The sequence below is a fragment of the Oncorhynchus masou genome, chromosome 4, assembly GCF_036934945.1.
Source record: "Oncorhynchus masou masou isolate Uvic2021 chromosome 4, UVic_Omas_1.1, whole genome shotgun sequence".
NCBI classification, from domain to species: domain Eukaryota; kingdom Metazoa; phylum Chordata; class Actinopteri; order Salmoniformes; family Salmonidae; genus Oncorhynchus; species Oncorhynchus masou.
Window position 1 is genome coordinate 10,550,253 of NC_088215.1, and position 20,709 is coordinate 10,570,961.

Below are 20,709 nucleotides of genomic sequence, written 5' to 3' on the forward strand. Positions count from 1 at the left end.
TGCAAACATCAACATCCACCTTGTAATAAATCACAAACATGCAGTTTTATTTGTGTTTTGAATGGGACTGTGTGATGAGCGAGTAAATTGTAGGACTGTGCTAATTTGGGAAAATAGTATTTTTTATTTGCATGATAAATTGACATGCATACTTTAGTTGATTACATTGTGTCAATGAGTTCTATGGCCCCAAAGCTTGACAGTAAATTTTACAACATGCTATACCAAACATGCAAGCAAGCCAATTTTCTATGGAAATGAGAATGTTTCAAACAGGGAGGGCATTGGGACATCAGCCGTCCCTGCCTGTATAGTCCACAAGAGAGGGAGCCTTGGGCTAGCTGGTTTCGCTCGATGATGCCAGAGAGGAAGAGGCGAAGCGAGAGGATTTACTCCGCCCAAAATCTGTCGGAGTGAGATTAAGCCCTTTTTCTGTACGGAGGTATATGAGAGTGTCCGAAATTGAATTACGTTAGGCTTATTTGATCGAATGGAAGTTTCGTAATGTTTAGGATTTACAAATATATTGATGTAAGTGGATGAACGTGGCATTCTGGCAATTTGAGAAAAACGACTTAGTTGTGCATGTTCACGCTCGCCTATGACCTCTCATTGGTTAGAATGGTCCCACATGATCGCGCCTGCCTTCAATCATTGAGGGCATGTATTTCCATCGTTAGAACGGTCACTCTGCTATCTACTCGTTATAATAGATCATCTTTGATAGTGTTCAGTTTTTCAAGATGTCGTCGCTGGAACAGAGACTCTCTCGAATCGAGGAGAAACTAAAGCAAGAAAATAAAGAAGCTCGTAGAAGAATTGACCTCAATATCGACATGAGTCCACAACGTTCACGTCCGAGGCCAAGTGAGTATCCGTGGGGGAGTCGGTAACGGAGAGAGGAAAGGGGAAATAAGCGAAAGGAGAGGCAGAGTGAGGGGGTGTAATAGGGATATGCTGCTGCTGTTAGCTAACAGGCTAAATGGATAAACAAATACCCCAACTCGGGACGTTGCCCTGCCCAGAGGTGTCATGCCTTTTCCATGTATATAACATATCACGTAAACATTTTGAAACGATGTAAACCAGAATTGTATATCAGTGCAACGTTGTAACCGAAACTCAATTTAAATCCCGAACTGTGTTTTGGTTCTGTCCTGGCAACTGCTGGCTAGCAACTAGCTAGGTTAGCTCTAGTAGGCCCCATCATCCATCCGTCAGTCAATTTGTTGTTAATTTCTCAACACGGAAAATTAGCTGTTTATCAGTATTTGACATTTTATATCTAGTCTAATATGCTTCATTAACCAGACATGGCTTGTGTGTGTATACATTTCTAGCGATACTTCAAATATGATTTTGACCGAGTCAATGTTGTTAGTAGCCAGCTAAGCTAACGTTAGCTTTTCGAGCTAACGCAGTTTACCAGTTAGTTGCGTGAACAAACTTGCCAGCTATAACGTTCAAGATAGCTAGCAAACTACCCCTGAAAGTGGCTCTTGTCACGTCACAAATTGCACGAATATGGTGTTAGTAACTACAAAACTAAACAACAGCTGTTATATTTTCGGTGTTTTCATTTTCTAAACCAATTCCATGTCTGATAAGCTTGTGATTTGTTTTGCATTAATGCTCTTCTCATATTTTGGGCATGATGGATATTCCTTATTTCGGCAGTCTTGAACATATTTGGCAGGTAATGTTTTGGTCATAATGTAGACGAACACATCTGGCAGAGTGTGTGGGCATAATGTAGCTGGCCAGCTAGAGTCTTTGCCAGTCAAGCCACCAAAATGCACCATGCAGGATTTATCCCAACAGCCCCGATTTAGGATCAGCTTACAGCGATATGAAGGTCAAACATTTCAAACAGGCTTGGCTCCTGCCCAATGCTTATGGGTGAATTTCGTCTTGCACCATTCAATGCCAGCCACATTCAGTGCAATATGGTGACATGGGTACTTAACTCTATGCTGATAGTGGTGGTGTCGCCCTGAGGTAAATGTTTATACTTTCATATCAAGGTATTTGATGCGTTTTCTTCTCACTGCGTTTCTTCTTGATGCGTTTTCTCTCAGCCTCATTGGAAAGCTAAAGGCATGGGAAAGCAAAGATGGTGTGGTAATGCAACTCTCTTATTTTTGAGGAGCTCAGCATTTGAGGTGCTAGTTTTTTTAATTTTCACACACACAGCATATCAACTGGTCTGAGGTGCTCTTGTTTGATTGAACCTTCCTTCATTTTGTTTTGTGTGTGTGTTAGTGTGGGGTTGTAGGTCATTGGTGTGTGTGTATGGTAGTTTATTGCTGAGTCTCTGTGGGTGTTAGACAGGGTATGTGTGAGTGAGTACCTGGCATTTTACAGTGCAGTAATATGCACATGTGTATTTTCTCTCCTCTGTCCAGTCATCGTGATCCAGCTCAGTCCTGCTCCAGCTCCTTCCCAACGTGCAGGTATCATTCAATCATCGCTCTCTCTGTCTGCCACTGCACCGTCCATTCATCCTTCCCTCTCTTTCTCACAATCCATTCTTTATCCCTATCTTTTCTCGCACCATCTCCATGTCACTCCTCCTATTCAACAGAAAGGGAACATTTCACCCTCAGTAGCTCAGAACAGAACGTATAGATGCTAGTAACTTCACACATTCTTCAGATGGTTTCACCAAACCTGAATGACTGGCCTGACTGATACCTAACCAGCGCTTGTACATTATCCTTAGATTTGAATGTAGGCCTAAATGAATTGCAGTACATAACACACATCCTATGACTTCTCCTCTCACAAAATATGTGTAATAGGCTAAAGCTATTGTTGTATAAAATAGATCATTTCAGATATTTAGCCCACAATTGTACACAGCACACCTAAAATATTCTAAGACTATTCTGACAGTATGGAAGCCACCTCCACTCTAATCTCATTCTCCCTCCATCTTTCCATCTCTTCTTCTCCATATGTGAGTGCCAGTGGCAAGGCAGTGAGTGTGTATGCCTGGGTTTGCGCGTGTGTGAGGATATTATTAACCCGTTTTGCTGGTTGCAGAGAAAAGGTGCATGTGGCTTCCTGCACGGTTTTTATTACACAAGTCTAATCCAGCATCCCTCCACCGGTTGGTCTGCAGGAGTGCTGCTGTGACCAAATCTGACCACCTCTTCTCTTCCTCCTTTCACGTCTGAAGACTTGTCCTTCAGCCTGTCTGTCATGTCTTCATCCAGGCTGGGCCCAAGCTGGCATTCTCTTTGCTCTGCAGTTCAGGCTGTGACAGGTTACTTTCTGTCTGTCTTGTTGTGTGTCCGTCTGTTTCTTCCATGCTCTTTCTCAGGGTCAGATAGTGTTCTTTGTGCGCTAACTAAGCATTCTCTCCTGACATCCCCCTTGCAGTGGCACTGTCAATTGCCAGTGGTGGTTGATGTGTGTGTCTGTCTGGATCCAGCTGTGTGGAGGACTGTCTGTTCTTTGCCAAACCAAAAATTGCCTGAGTCCTTTACTAACCCCCACTAACCGATTCTCTACAGTGAGCAGGTCCTGGCTGCATGTGATTGAACCAGGGATAAAAGCTACTGCCTGGCGTTGGTGCATTTGTCTCTTGAAAAGGCGTTTTAAAGAACCGCTCAACACTACCTCATTGCTTTGAAAACTTCAAACAAACCAAAGGCGCCCTTTGCAAAATGACCCCATTCACAGATTAGGAATGGGGCGCTTTTCACACAGTGTATAAAACATATCATATGAACGGTCTGAACTGCGGGTTGGTTGGGGGGTGGAGTCCTCTTCGGGGGGTCTCAGAGGTCACTGAGAGAGCTCCAATGTTCTGCAGCAGAAGGTCCACTCCTTTTGGTGGTGCTGCTAGCTAGCTACTGACTGAGCAGCAGTCTGGACACATGGTCTGTTTGTGTGGTTGCATGGTGGGTCAAAGCTAACACTGCTCTCGTAGCTGGTCTCCACTGCTCAGTGCTCACCCTGTCTATATGCCTGTGGAGTGTTGTCTCCTTGAACAATAACACTATTAGCCTTTGTCAAATTATGTAGTAAAAATGAATCGGCTAAACTACCCTTCGAGTTCAATTGAAGTTTTTTACCTATGCTTTGCTAATATACAGGCTACGGGTTGTGTTGCTATTGCTAATACTTGTGGAATGTCTTGTCGAAGTGTTCGTATTGTGGTCTATAGACATTCACAGCTGACCTCTTGGAGACTGAACTGATATCGTTCTACTTACACTGGACTGCTCTGTCTGTCCGTCATGGTCAAATTGAGCATGGCCTGCTTTCATTCACTCCTTTCGAAGTCTGAATAGAAACATGGGGGAAGCCCAGATGGTACAATTTCCCCTTATAGTGCACTACTTTTGATCTGGGCCCATAGGGCTCTGATCAAAAGTAGTGCACTAGGGGGCCGTTTGGGATGCACCCTAAATGTGTATAAACTGAGAGGCAATGGGTGAGACCTTGAAGTAGAATGGCCCCAAATTTTATAAGCCAACCTATACAGTGCGTTTGGAAAGTATTCAGACCCCTTCACTTTTCCCACATTTTGTTACATTAGTTTTATTCTAAAATGTATGACATTGATGAAGAAAAACAATCTACACAATAGCGGGGCGGCAGATAGCCTAGTGGTTAGAGCGTTGGGCCAGTAACCGAAAGGTCGCTAGATCAAATCCCCGAGCTGACAAGGTAAAAATCTGTCGTTCTGCCCTGTCATTGTAAATAAGATTTTGTTCTTAACTGACTTGAATAAATAAAAAATAGCCCATAATGACAAAGCAAAAACAGTTTAACATTTTTTGGCTTTAAAAAAAATTAGCTATCACATTTCACAACCATTCAGACCGTTTACTCAGGACTTTGTTGAAACACCTTTGGCAGCATCAAGTCTTCTTGGGTATGACACTACAAGCTTTGCACAACTGTATTTGGGGGAGTTTCTTCCATTCTTCTCTGCAGATCCTCTCAAGCGCTGTCAGGTTGGATGGGGGAATCGCTGCACAGCTATTTTCAGGTCTCCAGATGTTCAATCGGGTTCAAATCCGGGCTCTGGCTGGGCCACTCAAAGACATTCAGAGACTTGTCCCAAAGCCACTCCTGCATTTTCTTGGCTGTGTGCTTAGGGTCATTGTCCTGTTGGAAGGTGAACCTTTGCCCCAGTCTGAGGTCCTGAGTGCTCTGGAGCAGGTTTTCATCAAGGATCTTTCTATACTTTGCTCCGTTCATCTTTCCCTCGATCCTGACTAGTCTCCCAGTCCCTGCCACTGAAAAACATCCCCACAGCATGATGCTGCCTCCACCATGCTTCCCCGTATGGATGGTGCCAGGTTTCTTCCAGAAGTGACGCTTGGCATTCAGGCGAAAGAGTCCAATCTTGGTTTCTTCAGACCAGAGAATCTTGTTTCTCATGGTTGGAGAATCCTTTAAGTGCCTTTGGCAAACTCCAAGCAGGCTGTCGTGTGCCTTTTACTGAGGATTGTATTCTGTCTGGCCACTCTACCATAAAGGCCTGATTGGTGGCGTGCTGCAGAGATGGTTGTCTTTCTGGAAGGTTCTCCGATCCCCACAGAGGAGCTGGAGCTCTGTCAAAGTTGATTGCTCAACTTTGGCTGGGCGGCCAACTCTAGGAAGTGTCTTGGTGGTTCCAAACTTCTTCCATTTAAGCATGATAACCACTGTGTTCTTGGGGACCTTCAATGTTGCAGACATTTTTTGGTACCCTTCCCCAAATCTGTGCCTCGACACAATCCTGTCTCGGAGCTCTAAGGACAATTCCTTCGACCTCGTGGCATGGCTTTTGCTCTGACATGCACTGTCTGCTGTGGGACCTTATATAGACAGGTGTGTGCCTTTCCAAATCATGTCCAATCAATTGAATTTACCACAGGTGGACTCCAATCAAGTTGTAGAAACCTCTCAATGATGATCAATGGAACAGGATGCACCTGATCTCATTTTCCAGTCTCATAGCAAAGGGTCTGAATACTTATGTAAATAAGGTATTTGTTTTGACTTTTTTATGAGTAAAAATGTCTAAACCTGTTTTCGCTTTGTCATTATGGGGTGTGGTGTGTAGGTTAAGGAAAAGTGTTTACTTAATCCTATTTAGAATAAGGCTGTAACAAAGTGGGGAAAAAGTCAAGGGGTCTGAATACTTTCTGAAGGCACTGTAGACCTGTAACTGTCAGGGTGTTTTCAATAGCCCGTCAGTGACAGGGAGTTAGAATCCCAATGCTCCAATGCTATTTGGCTTCCTTTCCTTAGGTCTCTCTCTCTGTTACTGTTTGGTCAAAGAGCTAGATAGATTCCACTACAACGCTGCCCTCTTCAATGCTGTAAGCCCAATGATCAATAAGAAGAGAGATGAGGTAAGGAGAGTGGCATTGATTACAGTAACACTAGCCTGGGTCCCAGTCTCTTTCTGACAACGACAAGTTTCCTAAAGCAGAAACGGGCTAAAACAGACTGGCACCCAGGCTAATAAAGGACAGCCCCAGTCTTCCTCTTTTACCTTCCCTTCTTTATACTCCTCCTCTCCCCCCCCAGCTCTTCAGCTTCCCCTGGCTAACGACGGAGGGGGGAGTCGCTCCTCGTCCTCTGAGAGCTCACCCCAGCACCATTCCTACCCCAGCCGCCCGCGACACATGCTCAACCTGCCCACGCCACAGTACAGCCTGGTGAAGAGCGTGGAGAAGTAAGACATGCACGGAGCACGCACACATGTATACACATGCACACGGAGCATTCGTGTTCTGGAAAGGGATACAGAAAGAATTGCTTCCATTCACACACATGCGTCAAATGACACACCTAACATTTTTTGTGTGTCTGTGCCGTGTCCCCTTAGTGCGGAGATAGACCAGAAACTGCAGGAGATCATGAAGCAGACAGGCTATCTGAAGATCGACGGCCAGGTAAGAGACCATAGCATTGCCTAAAGTGATTATTATTTTTTTGTATTTCTCTACTCATTAAAAATAACGTGCTGTATTGACAAGCATTCGGGACGCAATTTATAACCAGATATCATACAGAGCAGAGCTTTATGAGTACTGTAGTACATCATGCTACATGTGCCATGTATGTTTGTCATTGACATGTTGTAACTCGTCACCTGTTCCCCTCCTCAGCGGTACCCGGCTGAAGTCAGTGACCTGATCAGCGAGGGGGAGATCGGCAGCGGCACGTGCGGTCAGGTGTTCAAAGTACGCTTCAAGAAGACGGGCCATGTCATCGCCGTCAAAGTAAGCCATGTCTACCTCCAAGCACAGCTTGTTGGCAGGCAGTTTGTAAGCGCGTTACATTGTCTGGCAGGGGGTCACTTCACTTTCATGTCTTGAGGATGAAAAGTCTGTCCTTCTGGCCTCCGCGCTGATTCTGTTGTCCTGGCTGCATTGTCTTGTTGCAGTTTGACACTTATGATACAATATACTGTATTGTCCATTTAGATGGAAATTCATTACATGGTGTAAACATTAGGGATGCACAGATGACATTTTTCTCAGATTCTGATATTTTCCTTCCCCCCAAAAAACTATATCGATACTTAACATTTTAGCAGCCTTTTAAGCGTTCTAGTACATTTTAAATAGTTGAAACGCACACACACATACTGACCAAAAAGTTATTTTGTTGGCATTAACATATGTCCCCATTACCAGTAAAAACATAGTCAAAACCTGTTTCTTTCACTTACGTGCTGTTTCGTTGTTCATTTGTTCAGTCTTAACCAGGATTTCATCATACATGTCAAGAAGTGACGTTTCAGCTGTCTGTCTGTCCGTGGCCTCTCTTCCTTGGTGCGCACTGTCACTGTGTCCGTTTCGGTCTTGTCCAGCTGTGTCTGTAACATTTCACCTAAACCCTGTTTCTTGTCTGCATCGAAGTAGCGGTCCTTGTACCTAGCCCAGAGCATGGTGGCGGCACAGTAGAGGCTCAGAGAGAATGCCACGGAATCTCTTGTTCACAGCCTCTTGTAGAGTACCTTTACAAGTTGTAACCCCAACGGTCTGTGTCGGTGGTTTTGTTGAGCAGCGTTTCAATGCCATGACAGAGAGTATCATGTCTTCTGCAGACACGGTTGATGAGCTTATTTCTCCAGTCAGTTGTTCGAATAGCGCTAGGAGTGTGTTCATGTTTCAAACATGTTCTCAAATGCCATTGAAATGGCACCAGCGGTATGAGAACCAGCACATTCCTGAGCATGCGGCTTTCCTCAGTACGAAATCCTCGTCGACCCACTGTGCTGTCAGACTCAGCATGCTCATGGGTTTGAAGTCGCTGGTCCAAATGTCAGTCGTGAAGCTAATAGCAGTGATGCCCATAGCAAGTTGCTCCGGGATGTGCGTTTCCACAGTACTGTATCTCCGGTAGGTCAACATTTGAAAAATAACTCTTACTTGGTACTGTGTACCGGAGCTCTAGGTGATTGACCAGTCAGCGAAAGCCAACATCCATGACAGAGAACGGTTGATTGTCAAAGGTTATGAATTCCATTTTCTTGGCGTTAATGGATTTCGCCTTTGTCTCCCTGAAATGTTCTTACTCTTTCACATGACTGCTCGACTTGAACTTGTTTAGTTGTTGGAAGTGTGCGATTTAGTATTTTTCAGCTTTTGTTCTGTGTAGCACTGTATTTTCTGTGGCGTCACTACGTCATCTACCTACGTTATGTAGTTATGCACGTCAGCTGAGACATCGGTATTGCGCATCGGCGTTAAACTAGACATCGGGCCTATGCCAATGTTGCCATTTTTAGGGAATGTCGTCCGATTCCGATATGCTTACCGATATATTGTGCATCCCTCGTCAGCATACAAACACAGCATATTACATGCAGTACGGAAAACTGCAAAGTTAGTCCACAAGTACACACTTACATTTCAACATATTCAAAGTCTCTGCGGCCTACTGTCTGACCGTGTATTGGGCCTGCATCTGTCCTATGTCCCACTGTTCAACAGCCTAATGGCATGAAACTAGCCTTGCTCCAATTCTTGCTGAACAGTGGGAACCTTAATCGCCTTCCAGCAGCTCCAAACGTTAGGCCTATTCCGTTATGCAAGGGCTGTGTGGATGTTCTACTGCCGCTATTTGGGTTAAGGCCATAGCATTGGTTTTTCCTACTGTGGCAGAACACATAATTCCATAGCAGCCGATTTTGTCCAGAGGATATAACTGTTGGAGGCAGCCCTGGGCTGTTTGTCAGTTCAGAATCGCTGGTCTCTATCGGTTTCTCTCTGGGCTTTGCCTTCCATTGTTTATCCTCACACAATGATAGTAATTATACTGTATCGTCACTGCTACAATTAAGCATTGTTAACCCCCCCCCAATTTAACTGTTTAACTATTAGACTAGTAGAGACTGACTTCCTATGCGGGGGTTGCATACAATGCTTATTCTTGGTATACACAGTCATGGTTACAAGCACAAACAACATTGCCTACAGGGATAATGGCTGGAGCTGTAAATGATTATACACTGCTCAAAAAAATAAAGGGAACACTAAAATAACACATCCTAGATCTGAATGAATGAAATATTCTTATTAAATACTTTCTCCTTAACATAGTTGAATGTGCTGACAACAAAATCACACAAAATATCAATGGAAATCAAATTTATCAACACATGGAGGTCTCGATTTGGAGTCGAATTCAAAACTAAAGTGGAAAACCACACTACCGGCTGATCCAACTTTGATGTAATGTCCTTGAAACAAGTCAAAATGAGGCTCGGTTGTGTGTGGCCTCCGTGCCTGTATGACCTCCCTACCATGCCTGGGCATGTTCCTGATGAGGTGGCGGATGGTCTCCTGAGGGATCTCCTCCCAGACCTGGACTAAAGCATCCACCAACTCCTGGACAGTCTGTGGTGCAACGTGGCGTTGGTGGATGGAGCGAGACATGATGTCCCAGATGTGCTCAATTGGATTCAGGTCTGGGGAACGGGCGGGCCAGTCCATAGCATCAATGCCTTCCTCTTGCAGAAACTGCTGACACTCCAGCCCCATGAGGTCTAGCATTGTCTTGCATTAGGAGGAACCCAGGGCCAACCGCACCAGCGTATGGTCTCACAAGGTGTCAGAGGATCTCATCTCGGTACCTAATGGCAGTCAGGCTACCTCTGGCGAGCACATGGAGGGCTGTGCGGCCCCCCCAAAGAAATGCCTCCCCACACCATGACTGACCCACCGCCAAACCGGTCATGCTGGAGGATGTTGCAGGCAGCTAAACATTCTCCACGGCCTCTCCAGACTCTGTCACGTGCTCAGTGTGAACCTGTTTTCAACTGTGAAGAGCACAGGGTGCCAGTGGCGAATTTGGCAATCTTGCTGTTCTCTGGCAAATGCCAAACGTCCTGCACGGTGTTGGGCTGTCAGCACAACCCCCACCTGTGGACGTCGGGCCCTCATACCACCCTCATGGAGTCTGTTTCTGACCGTTTGAGCAGACACATGCACACTTGTGGCCTGCTGGATGTCATTTTGCAGGGCTCTGGCAGTGCTCCTCCTGCTATTCCATTTGCACAACAGCATGTGACATTTATTGTCAATCAGTGTTGCTTCCTAAGTGGACAGTTTGATTTCACAGAAGTGTGATTGACTTGGAGTTACATTGTGTTGTTTAAGTGTTCCCTTTATTTTTTTGAGCAGTGTATTTATAGCTATGCAATTTAACACGTAGAATGCTATGTTTTGTTCAGCCTTAACTTGCAGGTACAAACTTTATAATCAGTGTGTTCTGTTCTTAAAATACATAGGCCTACCTCTATCATTCAATCATATACAGTTTCACTTTTCACCATCTGTTGACCTACTGTATATAGATGAGAGGGGATAGGTTTGGATGAGGAGGGGGCAGGGGATGTAGGTTGCTGGAAACAGCTGATACTCTGGAGTGAGGTAGGTTACTATGGTTACCCAGAGACAGATTGGACTATAAAGCACTTTCAGTGGATAATCTCCTTTTAAATCTCCTTTTTAGTGTAGGATTAGTCCTAATCTGTGTCCGGGAAACCGGCAGTATGTGATTGGCTAATGGTTGTGCTAGACAGGTTTGTGGGGTGGGCGGAGTTGTAAATTAGTGGTGCCATCTAATTGGTTGAAGTTCTCCTCCCTCAACTAAAATATCAACGTTGAATAATGATGACTGATTTTTTGTGTGTGTGTCACTAGCAAATGCGCCGGACAGGAAACAAGGACGAGAACAAGAGGATTCTGATGGATCTGGATGTGGTGCTGAAGAGCCACGACTGCCCTTACATCATCCAGTGCTACGGCGCCATAGTTACCAACGTGAGTCACACGCACAGATAATTTAGTATGTCACATCATTTAAACCATATTTATTCAGATTGACAGAAATAGCTTCTTTCTTGTAGCAGTTTCACTGTTCTGTTTAAAATGCCAATGTTCTGTGACTGACTGTGATTGGTCCTCAGACGGATGTGTTCATCGCAATGGAGCTGATGGGGACGTGTGCTGAGAAACTCAAGAAGAGGATCCAGGGGCCCATCCCTGAACGCATCCTGGGCAAGATGACCGTGGCAGTGAGTCTCTCCATCTCGTGTCTTATCTCTTGCACTCTCATACCCTCAATTCAGGCTTTGAACTGAAACTCAAATTCAGAATAAATAAATTGCCCTTCATTTTCAATTATATTCAGTTCATCTCCTGAATTTAGTTCCAGTGGAATTGACCCCATCTCATAAAAAGTTTGTTCACCTTCTCTTCAATGTAGTAGTGGGTTACCCTTTGTGTGTCTACAGATAGTGTCGGCTCTGCTGTACCTGAAGGAGAAGCACGGTGTGATACACCGGGACGTGAAGCCCTCCAACATCCTGCTGGACAACAAGGGCCAGATCAAGCTGTGTGACTTTGGCATCAGCGGACGACTCGTCGACTCCAAGGCCAAGACCCGCAGCGCCGGCTGTGCTGCCTACATGGCTGTGAGTCACCTTGGTGGACCCTACCACGTTTAACCTACCGAAGTGAAGGCTGCCATTTTGATGCTAAACGCCACTATCTTTCCACCTGGGGTTGCACATAACTCTGTAAAAAGTTCTGAATGCTGCTGTCCTCTGTCAAATGCTTTTAATTTCCACGTGTATTGGTACAATAATTGCAGTTTCCCCCTAACCCAAGCCTGTTTCTCTGTGTCCCCAGCCTGAGAGAATAGACCCCCCAGATCCCAGCAAGCCTGACTATGACATCCGAGCAGACGTCTGGAGCCTGGGCATCTCTCTGGTAAAACACCCACACTACTTCATCACACCCTATTCCCTATGTAGTGCATGTCTGTTGGTCAGTCTTGTGCCTTCCTATTTGGCCCTGGCCAAAATTTGAGAGCCTTTACCTACCTGCTACGCTTTGACACTTCTCAATGTCCTGTCATCCATCTGAAAGGATCAAATGGGTGTAAGTATTATGATAATTGCTCCATCAAGCCTTTTGGTAGGCTAGGTGGACTTTTCACCATATTGTTTACAGCCACCCAGCTATTCACGTCTAAAGGGAGCATGAAATGGTGTCTAGGTTAGGGGCTAAGGGTTGATTTCTAACTAGTGAAGAGGTTTGATAACTTCAGTCTTAGTGGCCTGTTGTTGAGAGTGTAAAGGCTGGTTTACAGTCGGTCTATCGACATGTCTGTAGACAATTTACGTAGCGACATCAAACTTGTCGTTATGAAAAAGTGTAAACGCACAACGACGTTGTGAATTCAGTAAACCAGTGAATTGTGAATTCAGTATATGTCAACCTAGCAAGCCAGGCAACTAAAAGCAATTTTCTAAACAATGTTTTGGTTCGTTAGCCAGTTCAAATAATGACCAGAGAATAACTGACAGTCTTAACTTTGGCTACTTTTTATTCATTATTATAGGAAAATAAACTCACAATTAATGACGAGTTTACAGAAAATAGCTTACCGCCACAGTGCGACTAAATAAGTTTGTCATTGTGTCTGAGAAGTTTAGATCTCTGGTTGCTGTGGCAGTCCGGTAACCACAACGGACATAGCGACAGTTGCATCAAGAAAGCTGACAGTCACAGCGATGGTCTACAGACCATAAATTTAAATGTCGTTTTGACCAGCGACGCTTGTCGCATTCTAATTTCCTACAGATATGTCGTTAGACCAAGTATAAACTGGCCTTAACGCTGTAATGTGTTGTCTCGGCCTGCAGGTGGAGCTGGCCACAGGACAGTTCCCCTATAAGAACTGCAAGACCGACTTTGAGGTCCTGACCAAAGTGCTGCAGGAAGACCCTCCCTCGCTCCCCCTCAGCATGGACTTCTCCCTCGACTTCCAGTCCTTCGTCAAAGACTGGTGAGGCAAAACACACACGCACTGTGTGACTCATTGAGAGTTTATTATTCATTTCTGCAGACTTACGGCTCTCAACCAGTCTGCTGACAGTACAGTTGCTAAGTAATATCAAGTGCTTTTTGTCTGTTCATTTTTACGTCACTGACTGCCTTTCCACAGCCTCACAAAGGATCACAGAAAAAGGCCAAAATACCACAAGCTGCTCGTAAGTCTCTCCCCTCCACTCTAAACCATGATTTGGGATTACAAGAAAGGGAAGAATGTTGTCTGAATTAAATGTTTATTTAAAGACAAAATCTGTACATTTAGAAAGGGAATGGATGCAGTGTTCTAACTCCTCTCTTCTGCCCTTCCTCTCTCTGATACACCCCCCCCAGGAGCACAGTTTCATTCGGCGCTATGAGGTGCTGGTGGTGGACGTGGCAGGCTGGTTCCAGGCGGTGATGGAGCGCACTGAGTCGCCGCGCAGTAGCCAATGTTACAGCCAGCACCAGCTCCACTCGCTCTTCAGCAGGTAGCCACTGGCCCCGCCCCAGCACGCAGCCGGGAGACCCCAGAGAGGGACGGAGACACGGAGTAGGCCTTTATCCCTAGACAGACAGACTGGCTCGGTGGATTGATTGATTGATTGAGTCTGGTTGATCAATTTCGATTGAGTCTGGATCAGGACAGACAGACACGAGGGAGAGTAGAGCTTCACCCTGTAGTTAGGCGTCATCAGAAGTCATATCAGCACATGTACATTATCATCGTGAACACTTCAGCACATACTGTAGGTTACTCTGTATCCACAATGCATGCCGGTTTTCCATCTGTTCCATACTGATGTACAGTAGTGATACTGTAAATGCATTTACGTGGTTAAACACATACATAAATACTACTCACTCACTAGTCATATCTCACGCGCCTGTATATTCTTGTTCAGCTCCAGCCCTAGTCATAGCTATGGGGTCTGACAACAGAGTAGTCGATACACACTGGAGCTAATTTCTGCTACATCATGTAGTGTTAAGACAATGTAAGAGTCCCTACGGCGAGGCCCAGTGTCATTCGCAGTGATGGCTAGGCTCAGAAGTGGAAGGTTCAGTGCAATATTCAGCAGGGTGTTATTGTTTCTATACTTACTCTTCAACAGGTTGTGTATGAGTGTGTGTACTAAGACACAAGTGTACGCTCGCTATTATGGATGGCATATAGCTGTCCCACTGTAGCTCTAACAGACCAACTAGACCTGCTGTATTTGTTTCAGTCTGGTTTTTAACCATCGTTTTGAAAATACAATAGATGACAAACATTAACTTTGATTCAAATGCTTAGCGAGGAATATCAACAAGTACATGTTCTAGCAGCTTTGAATTGGAAAAACGTTGGAAAATACAAAAAAAGTAGGGTTTATGCGTAGCTCTGTAGAAAAGTTGTTTTGTATATATTTATTTATGTTGAGTTCAGGATGGTTTTGAGTGGGACTGGATAACTGGTGGATGAGTGGGAGAGATGGAGGGATACAGAGGAGGACAGAAGTCTGCCTATTATCTATTGGACTTGGTTTACTGCATTTCCCCCGAGCTGCTGTGTTTAAACTCAGTCAGGGAAACTGTACTGCCAGGTAGATGAGGTTTTAAAGCAGTGTTGCTTGTTGTTGAAGAGGAGTGTTAGAAAAGAAAACCGTTTGGAGGAGAACGGAGGGGAGGCGTGAGTTATTTGTGTCAAGAAACAGGCAAGAGACAGCAGCTTGCCCTTTACAAATAATACAATTAGATATTTTTGGCTGTGGAGCATTTCAACCCTCCCTCTTTCCGCTCTTTCTTTCTAAATGGCACCAAGCCACTCACCCTCTTCTTTATTTCATTCTTTCTGCTGTTCCGTCTTCTAGCGGCTCCACAGTTTTGTCAAACCAAAAGGTGGTAGTTGTTGGTGGAGGGTGTCACACAAGGCCCTGCTCCTTGCTCCTGACTGCTGCCTCCCCTCCTGCAGAGTCAAAGCCAGGTAGAGAAGACTACCCGTCCCGCCCCGTCCCCTTTTTCCTAGCCTGAGCATTAGGTGTTTGCAAGACGGCACTGACAGATCTGGGATCAGGCTAGACATCCCCAACACACAACCAAGCCAAATCACTGCTAGAAACAGACACAATAGGAGAGGGAGATCAACGGTATGTCAGAGAAATGGAGGGAGGGAACCGGAAACGTCGACTATGAATATGTGCAGAAGAAGAGCTATGGAGAAGCAAGACGAGGAAAGAGTTGGATAAAAAAACTACAAAAATAATGGATGACAGGATGAAGTGAAAAGGAGCGGAGGAAGAGAAGGATAAGAAAGTGAGAAAGAAGGTCAAGAGAGGTACGTGACAGAAAGCTAAGGGCCATCTAGAGCTAGTGAGGGAGGAGTGAGTGACAGCAGAGTGGTGAGTGTTTTGATAAAGGAGAGATGTGAGGAGGGAGTGAGAGTTTGTGGCCCTGAATTCAGCCATAGGCAGCCAGGCTATGGATCAGATGTTGGACATTGTAAAGCTATCTGGACATTGTAAAAGCTTTCAATGGTGTTGCACCAATATACCAATTATGATTTTATTTTTTAGGGTGAATTAGGATTTGTTTTGATTGTTTGCTGTTATATTCATTATTGTATCTTTTCAAAAAAATATTTAATTATTTATTACGTTGCTACTACTGCTGCTAAATTGCTGTCGATAATTGTCCCCCAAAGGACAAATACTTTAGATCTTTTTAAACCAAATAAGTGAAGTAATGCAATGTCTTTACAGTTACCAAATACAGAAGAGCAAGTCTGATGGTGAAGGGTGTGAGAGAACAGTGACCGAAAGCTAAACCCATAGATGAGTAGCATAGGTTAACGTCACTAAACTAATCCACGCAAACGATGTACACCTCACATATATCTAACGGTGTAATAGCATGTTGTAGTCACATATCGCACTACAGCACGGCAAAGTCTAGTTGTTATTAGTGAAGGAGTGTCCGTCTGTCCGTCCTGACCTGTGAAACTTGACCTTTTGCTCCCTGACCTTGGACATTGTAGTCCAGGGTCACCCTGATTTTAGAATGGTCTGTCTACCTGTCCGTCTGTCTGTCCGTCCGTGGGCCTCCTGCAAGCTCGACCTTGACATTACACACCAAAGGTGTCATCAACGAAAACAAGTTATTATTGATATTCTATTTGATTACTATGACTACGATATATTCAGAGTTTCTCTGTAGCTAGTGTGGGATAGGGGGAGGGGGTGCTTTAGGGGTAGCAATGCCCGTGTGTGTAGAATACAGGGAGAGACTTGTACTCTGACAAAGCCTGGGCACAGCAATCACACCCACTCAGCCAGACAGACCTTTTTACTGTGTAAACTGGTACTGTAATAAGCCACTGCTCACCATCACCAAGTCTTGGGAGAGTTCAGGAGATTGGCTGTGTTGCAGGTAGAATTTACATGGTTCTCTTATTGTTGTGGAATAGAGAACAGTGTTGGTTCTTTGTGTTATGTTTCAGTCTGCAACGTTCTGTTTGTTGTTGCCCCTCCGCAAATCATCATGTACCAACATTGAACCATGGCTCTTTGGTTTTGGTTCTACTATAGGCAATCAGGTAGTAATGACAGACACATTATACAATCTAGGCTGCCTGGCCCACTTGCTAAAACAAAGTTTTAAAATACTGACTTTATATGTACTTTATTAGTACTATCCCTTGTAATTTACACGTTCTCTACCCCTTGGGTTGTCCAAAATCACTACAAAGTGCACTCTACTCAAAGTGCACCCTATTCCCCCAGTCTTGGCTGTCCAGTGCTGTGTCAGACCCAGTCTCCCACTGTCAACTTTCTCTTTTGTTTTGCTGATGTCTTTTTACAAGCGCACACACACACACGTGGTTGGAAAACACCTGACAGGTGACTGTGCCACTTCACCTTTCTAAAAACGGCAAGAACTTTTTTGGGCCCCTGGTGCAAAACCTGAATGACTTGGGTGTTTGTGTGTGTTCGTAAAATGTATAGTAATTTATTTTTTTAAAGTTTGAATACTAATCCTAACCCATTGCCAAGGACAGCGGTGTCGCGCCACACACACTCCAAATGTAGGCTATAAACAATATGTCCACAGTGGTGCTGGTTGGCTGCTGTTTAGTGGCTTTGTGTGTTCTTAGCAGGCAGTGGCAAAGCCAGCACTGTTAAAGATGTACTCTGGTAGGGTGCCTCTGAAGTCACACCCTATGGAGTGCACTACTTTATCACCAAGGCTCATAAGACCCCGGTCGAGAGTAGTGCACAATGTAGTGAATAGGGTGCCATTTTGGATGCACATAGTCTGCTGCTGCGCTGTACCTTGGGGGTGCGGTGGGAGGGTGTGTCATCGCCCCATCTGTAAGTAAAACCAAATATCATTTTCACTATGCAGTCATTCAAATCAGTCAGCTTGCTGTACGTTAGGGAGTCCTCCTGTATATAAACATATGGTGATGAAACTGGAGTTGGTGACTGACTGAGATCTTCTCCCTAGTATGGGTTGAATTCATGTCTTCAGCTAGTCCAGATGGAAATTGAGTTAAGCGAGAGACGTGTTTTTGAATGAGCTGACTATTTAAGGATTGTGTTGGGGTGGGGCCGTTGGGTTGTAGTTTTTGGGGTGGGTTAAATGGGGTTTGTAGTTTGGGGGTTGCTAGTCCAATGCTGTAAGTATATCAATTGCATGTTATTGTCACTGATGTAACTGCTATTGATTTTAGATAATGTTTGGGGGGGCACAACTCTATTTATAATTTTTACATATTATATATTCTTTTGCAAAATTTTGAATTGTATACTTAGGAAAATACACACTTGCCTTTTATGTTCTCTTGACTTGTTTTCAATCTGCTATTTGCAATATAAATTTACTTTTACTGTTTTTTTTAGTTGGTTTCATGGCGAGAATGAGTTGTCATTTGTGTAGATCTTTTTTTGTCTTTTCCTGAATGTGCTGTGTCTTTTGTTCAATTAGCTGTGTGAGTGAGGATGGAGGGCAAGGTCTGTGTCTTGGAAGTGTTTTGTCTATGATTATTATTTACCTTTTTTTGTCTTTAAAAAAAAAGTTTTTTATTTGTATTATATTCAGGGAAAAGATGACACCAAATTGAATAAAGAAATTTCCGGATGATCCTAGAGAGCGGTTGAGATGGAAAGTGTGTGACAGTAGTTAGAAGAAGTCTTCTTTCTGTCCTTCTGGAATGCCTGGGTCAAAAGGTGTCTTTTTCTCTCAAAGCGGAGTGATCACTTTCACTGCTCCGTTTAGCCGCTTCTTCTTCACCCTGTGTCGCTGTAAAACTTTGGTCCTCCGATATCCTCTTAACTGAATTTTGTTCTTTCCATGATCAAAATATCATGATTGATTGTTTCTTGGTTTAAATCTTTTGTGTGCCATTTTATTTTATCTCTGCCCAGAAGCCCCACTTTGTTTTTGTGGTTCTCTGATACTGTATGGTCAAACTAATTTGACTGCATCTGAAATGGCACCCTATTCCCTAAATGGTGCACCAAAAGTAGTGCACTACATCAGGAGTGGGGTGCCATTTGAGACGGCGCCAGTGAGAGAGCGTCTTATTAATGCTGAAATTGTCATGAGTGGCGTTTGCACTTGGGCAGCTTTTTGGGTCGGGTGGGAAGGAGTCTTTGGGAGCTCTTTTGGGTTGCAGACTTCCCGTTTGACCAATCACAGACCTGAGACTGGCAGAAGAAAAAACTGATTTCAACAATGTATATGTATTATCACTATTTATTTATTGGTTGTTTTTTGTGTTTTTTTTTAAAGCCAAACAAGACACACATGGTAAAAAGAATCGTCTGTCATTGGCGTTGCCGTTGATACAAAAGCCAAATATCAAACCACACTAACCCACAGGAAACATTGCTATTGTAGTGGAGTGGTTTAAACTCTAGATGGTGTATGTGCTTTTAGTACTGGCTTGGCTGAGCTGTAGGATGTCTGTCATGTTTGTATACTTTAGTGTGTGCACTCATTTCATTGAAATCCTGCTCAGTCAAGCCAAACAGAGGTTATGGTCTAAACCTTAACATTTACAGCATGGGTGGTATTAGAGAGAGTGCTAAGCTAATACCCATTTTAAGTTAGCTCCTATTGTCTGAAACTTGGATTGGTTTTACACAAGTACTGAATTATCCTCCTGAAACAGACTAGCAGTCAGTTTTACACATACTCTGACTGAAATAGTTTTCTATTCCGAAGTGGACTGATTGGCGCGTATTTAATCTGTACTCTAGCGAGGTGGAAGCCCTGTTTTTAAAATGTTGGTAAAGAATAATTTGCTTGTTCCCTAGGGTTTCTAAATGCAGCATTGCATGACTTGCTCGATTTGAAAGGGGGTAAATTGTATACTTTTTCCATCGCCATTGCAATTCCATGGCTGTTTTATGTATGACTCAGTTTGTTCTGACAGTTATATAAATCTACACAGCTACTGTCTCCCTCTGCTTTTCGCTGTCTCATTTTCTGTTAAATTTCCTCTATTTCAAACAGAATAAATGCCATTATATTGTGAATACCTCAGGATTTTTTTGGAGACAAATCAAATAAAGAAAAAACTTCCAAAACGTTACATGAGTGTTTATTGCCTGAAGTCTACATGCCTCTTATGACTCAAACAATGTTTAAAAAAATAATGTATTTAAGCATATTGATGTTGTAGGACTCCTACTGAAAATACCAATAGATGAGAAAAAGCTGTACTTTTTGTAAACTAGAAAACAACATTCCTTGTTGCATGCAATTGAAAGCAACTAGAATGTTAGACAAATGCATTAAATTAAACCTTCCTATTTCATTGTATACCATTTTGTGAATTTAACATTGATCACGAGGTCGGGCTACTGCGAACCACAATGTTGATTTACTGTTTAACGGATGCCCCTGTTAATGCTATTTCACTTTTGACACATGGGGTCTTGACAACAGAGATCCTATAAAATGTCGTTATATGGTAATGAGGAACTAAGGTTGCTATAGTATTTTTACAAAGTTAAACTTTTTGATTTGCTTGCCTGGTCTCAAAAAAAGAAATAGATGTTAACTGTTTGTTAATCAAGTCTGTATGGTCTAACTTCCAGATACATTTAGGCTACACAGACAGCATGACATTAGAATGGTCTAGCTGAAAAGGATGGTAGGTCCCACAGTTTACTTTGAATGATATATTAAGGCAACATCATGGAATTCCTTTCTTATAGTGTCTGTGTCCATTTTGGGGCGGCAGGGTAGCCTAGTAACCGAAAGGTTGCAAGTTCAAACCCCCGATCTGACAAGGTACAAATCTGTCGTTCTGCCCCTGAACAGGCAGTTAACCCACTGTTCCTAGGCCGTCATTGAAAATAAGAATTTGTTCTTAACT

At 43.8% G+C, this 20,709-nt stretch overlaps 1 protein-coding gene across 2 annotated transcripts; it reads left to right on the forward strand.

Moving 5' to 3' along the window:
- The first annotated feature begins 360 nt into the window (after positions 1 to 360).
- On the forward strand, positions 361 to 19,917 carry LOC135523704 (dual specificity mitogen-activated protein kinase kinase 7-like). Of its 2 annotated transcripts, XM_064950543.1 has the most exons (12): positions 361 to 867; positions 2,406 to 2,453; positions 6,538 to 6,685; positions 6,839 to 6,905; positions 7,122 to 7,235; positions 11,169 to 11,288; positions 11,435 to 11,542; positions 11,762 to 11,941; positions 12,159 to 12,239; positions 13,178 to 13,320; positions 13,480 to 13,525; positions 13,698 to 19,917. In XM_064950543.1, the coding sequence occupies exons 1-12, from the start codon at positions 744 to 746 to the stop codon at positions 13,836 to 13,838; spliced, it is 1,320 nt and encodes a 439-aa protein (XP_064806615.1). In that variant the 5' UTR covers positions 361 to 743; the 3' UTR covers positions 13,839 to 19,917. The 2 variants fall into 2 exon arrangements, with proteins under 2 accessions (XP_064806615.1, XP_064806624.1); XM_064950552.1 differs by lacking the exon at positions 2,406 to 2,453.
- Positions 19,918 to 20,709: the final 792 nt, after the last annotated feature.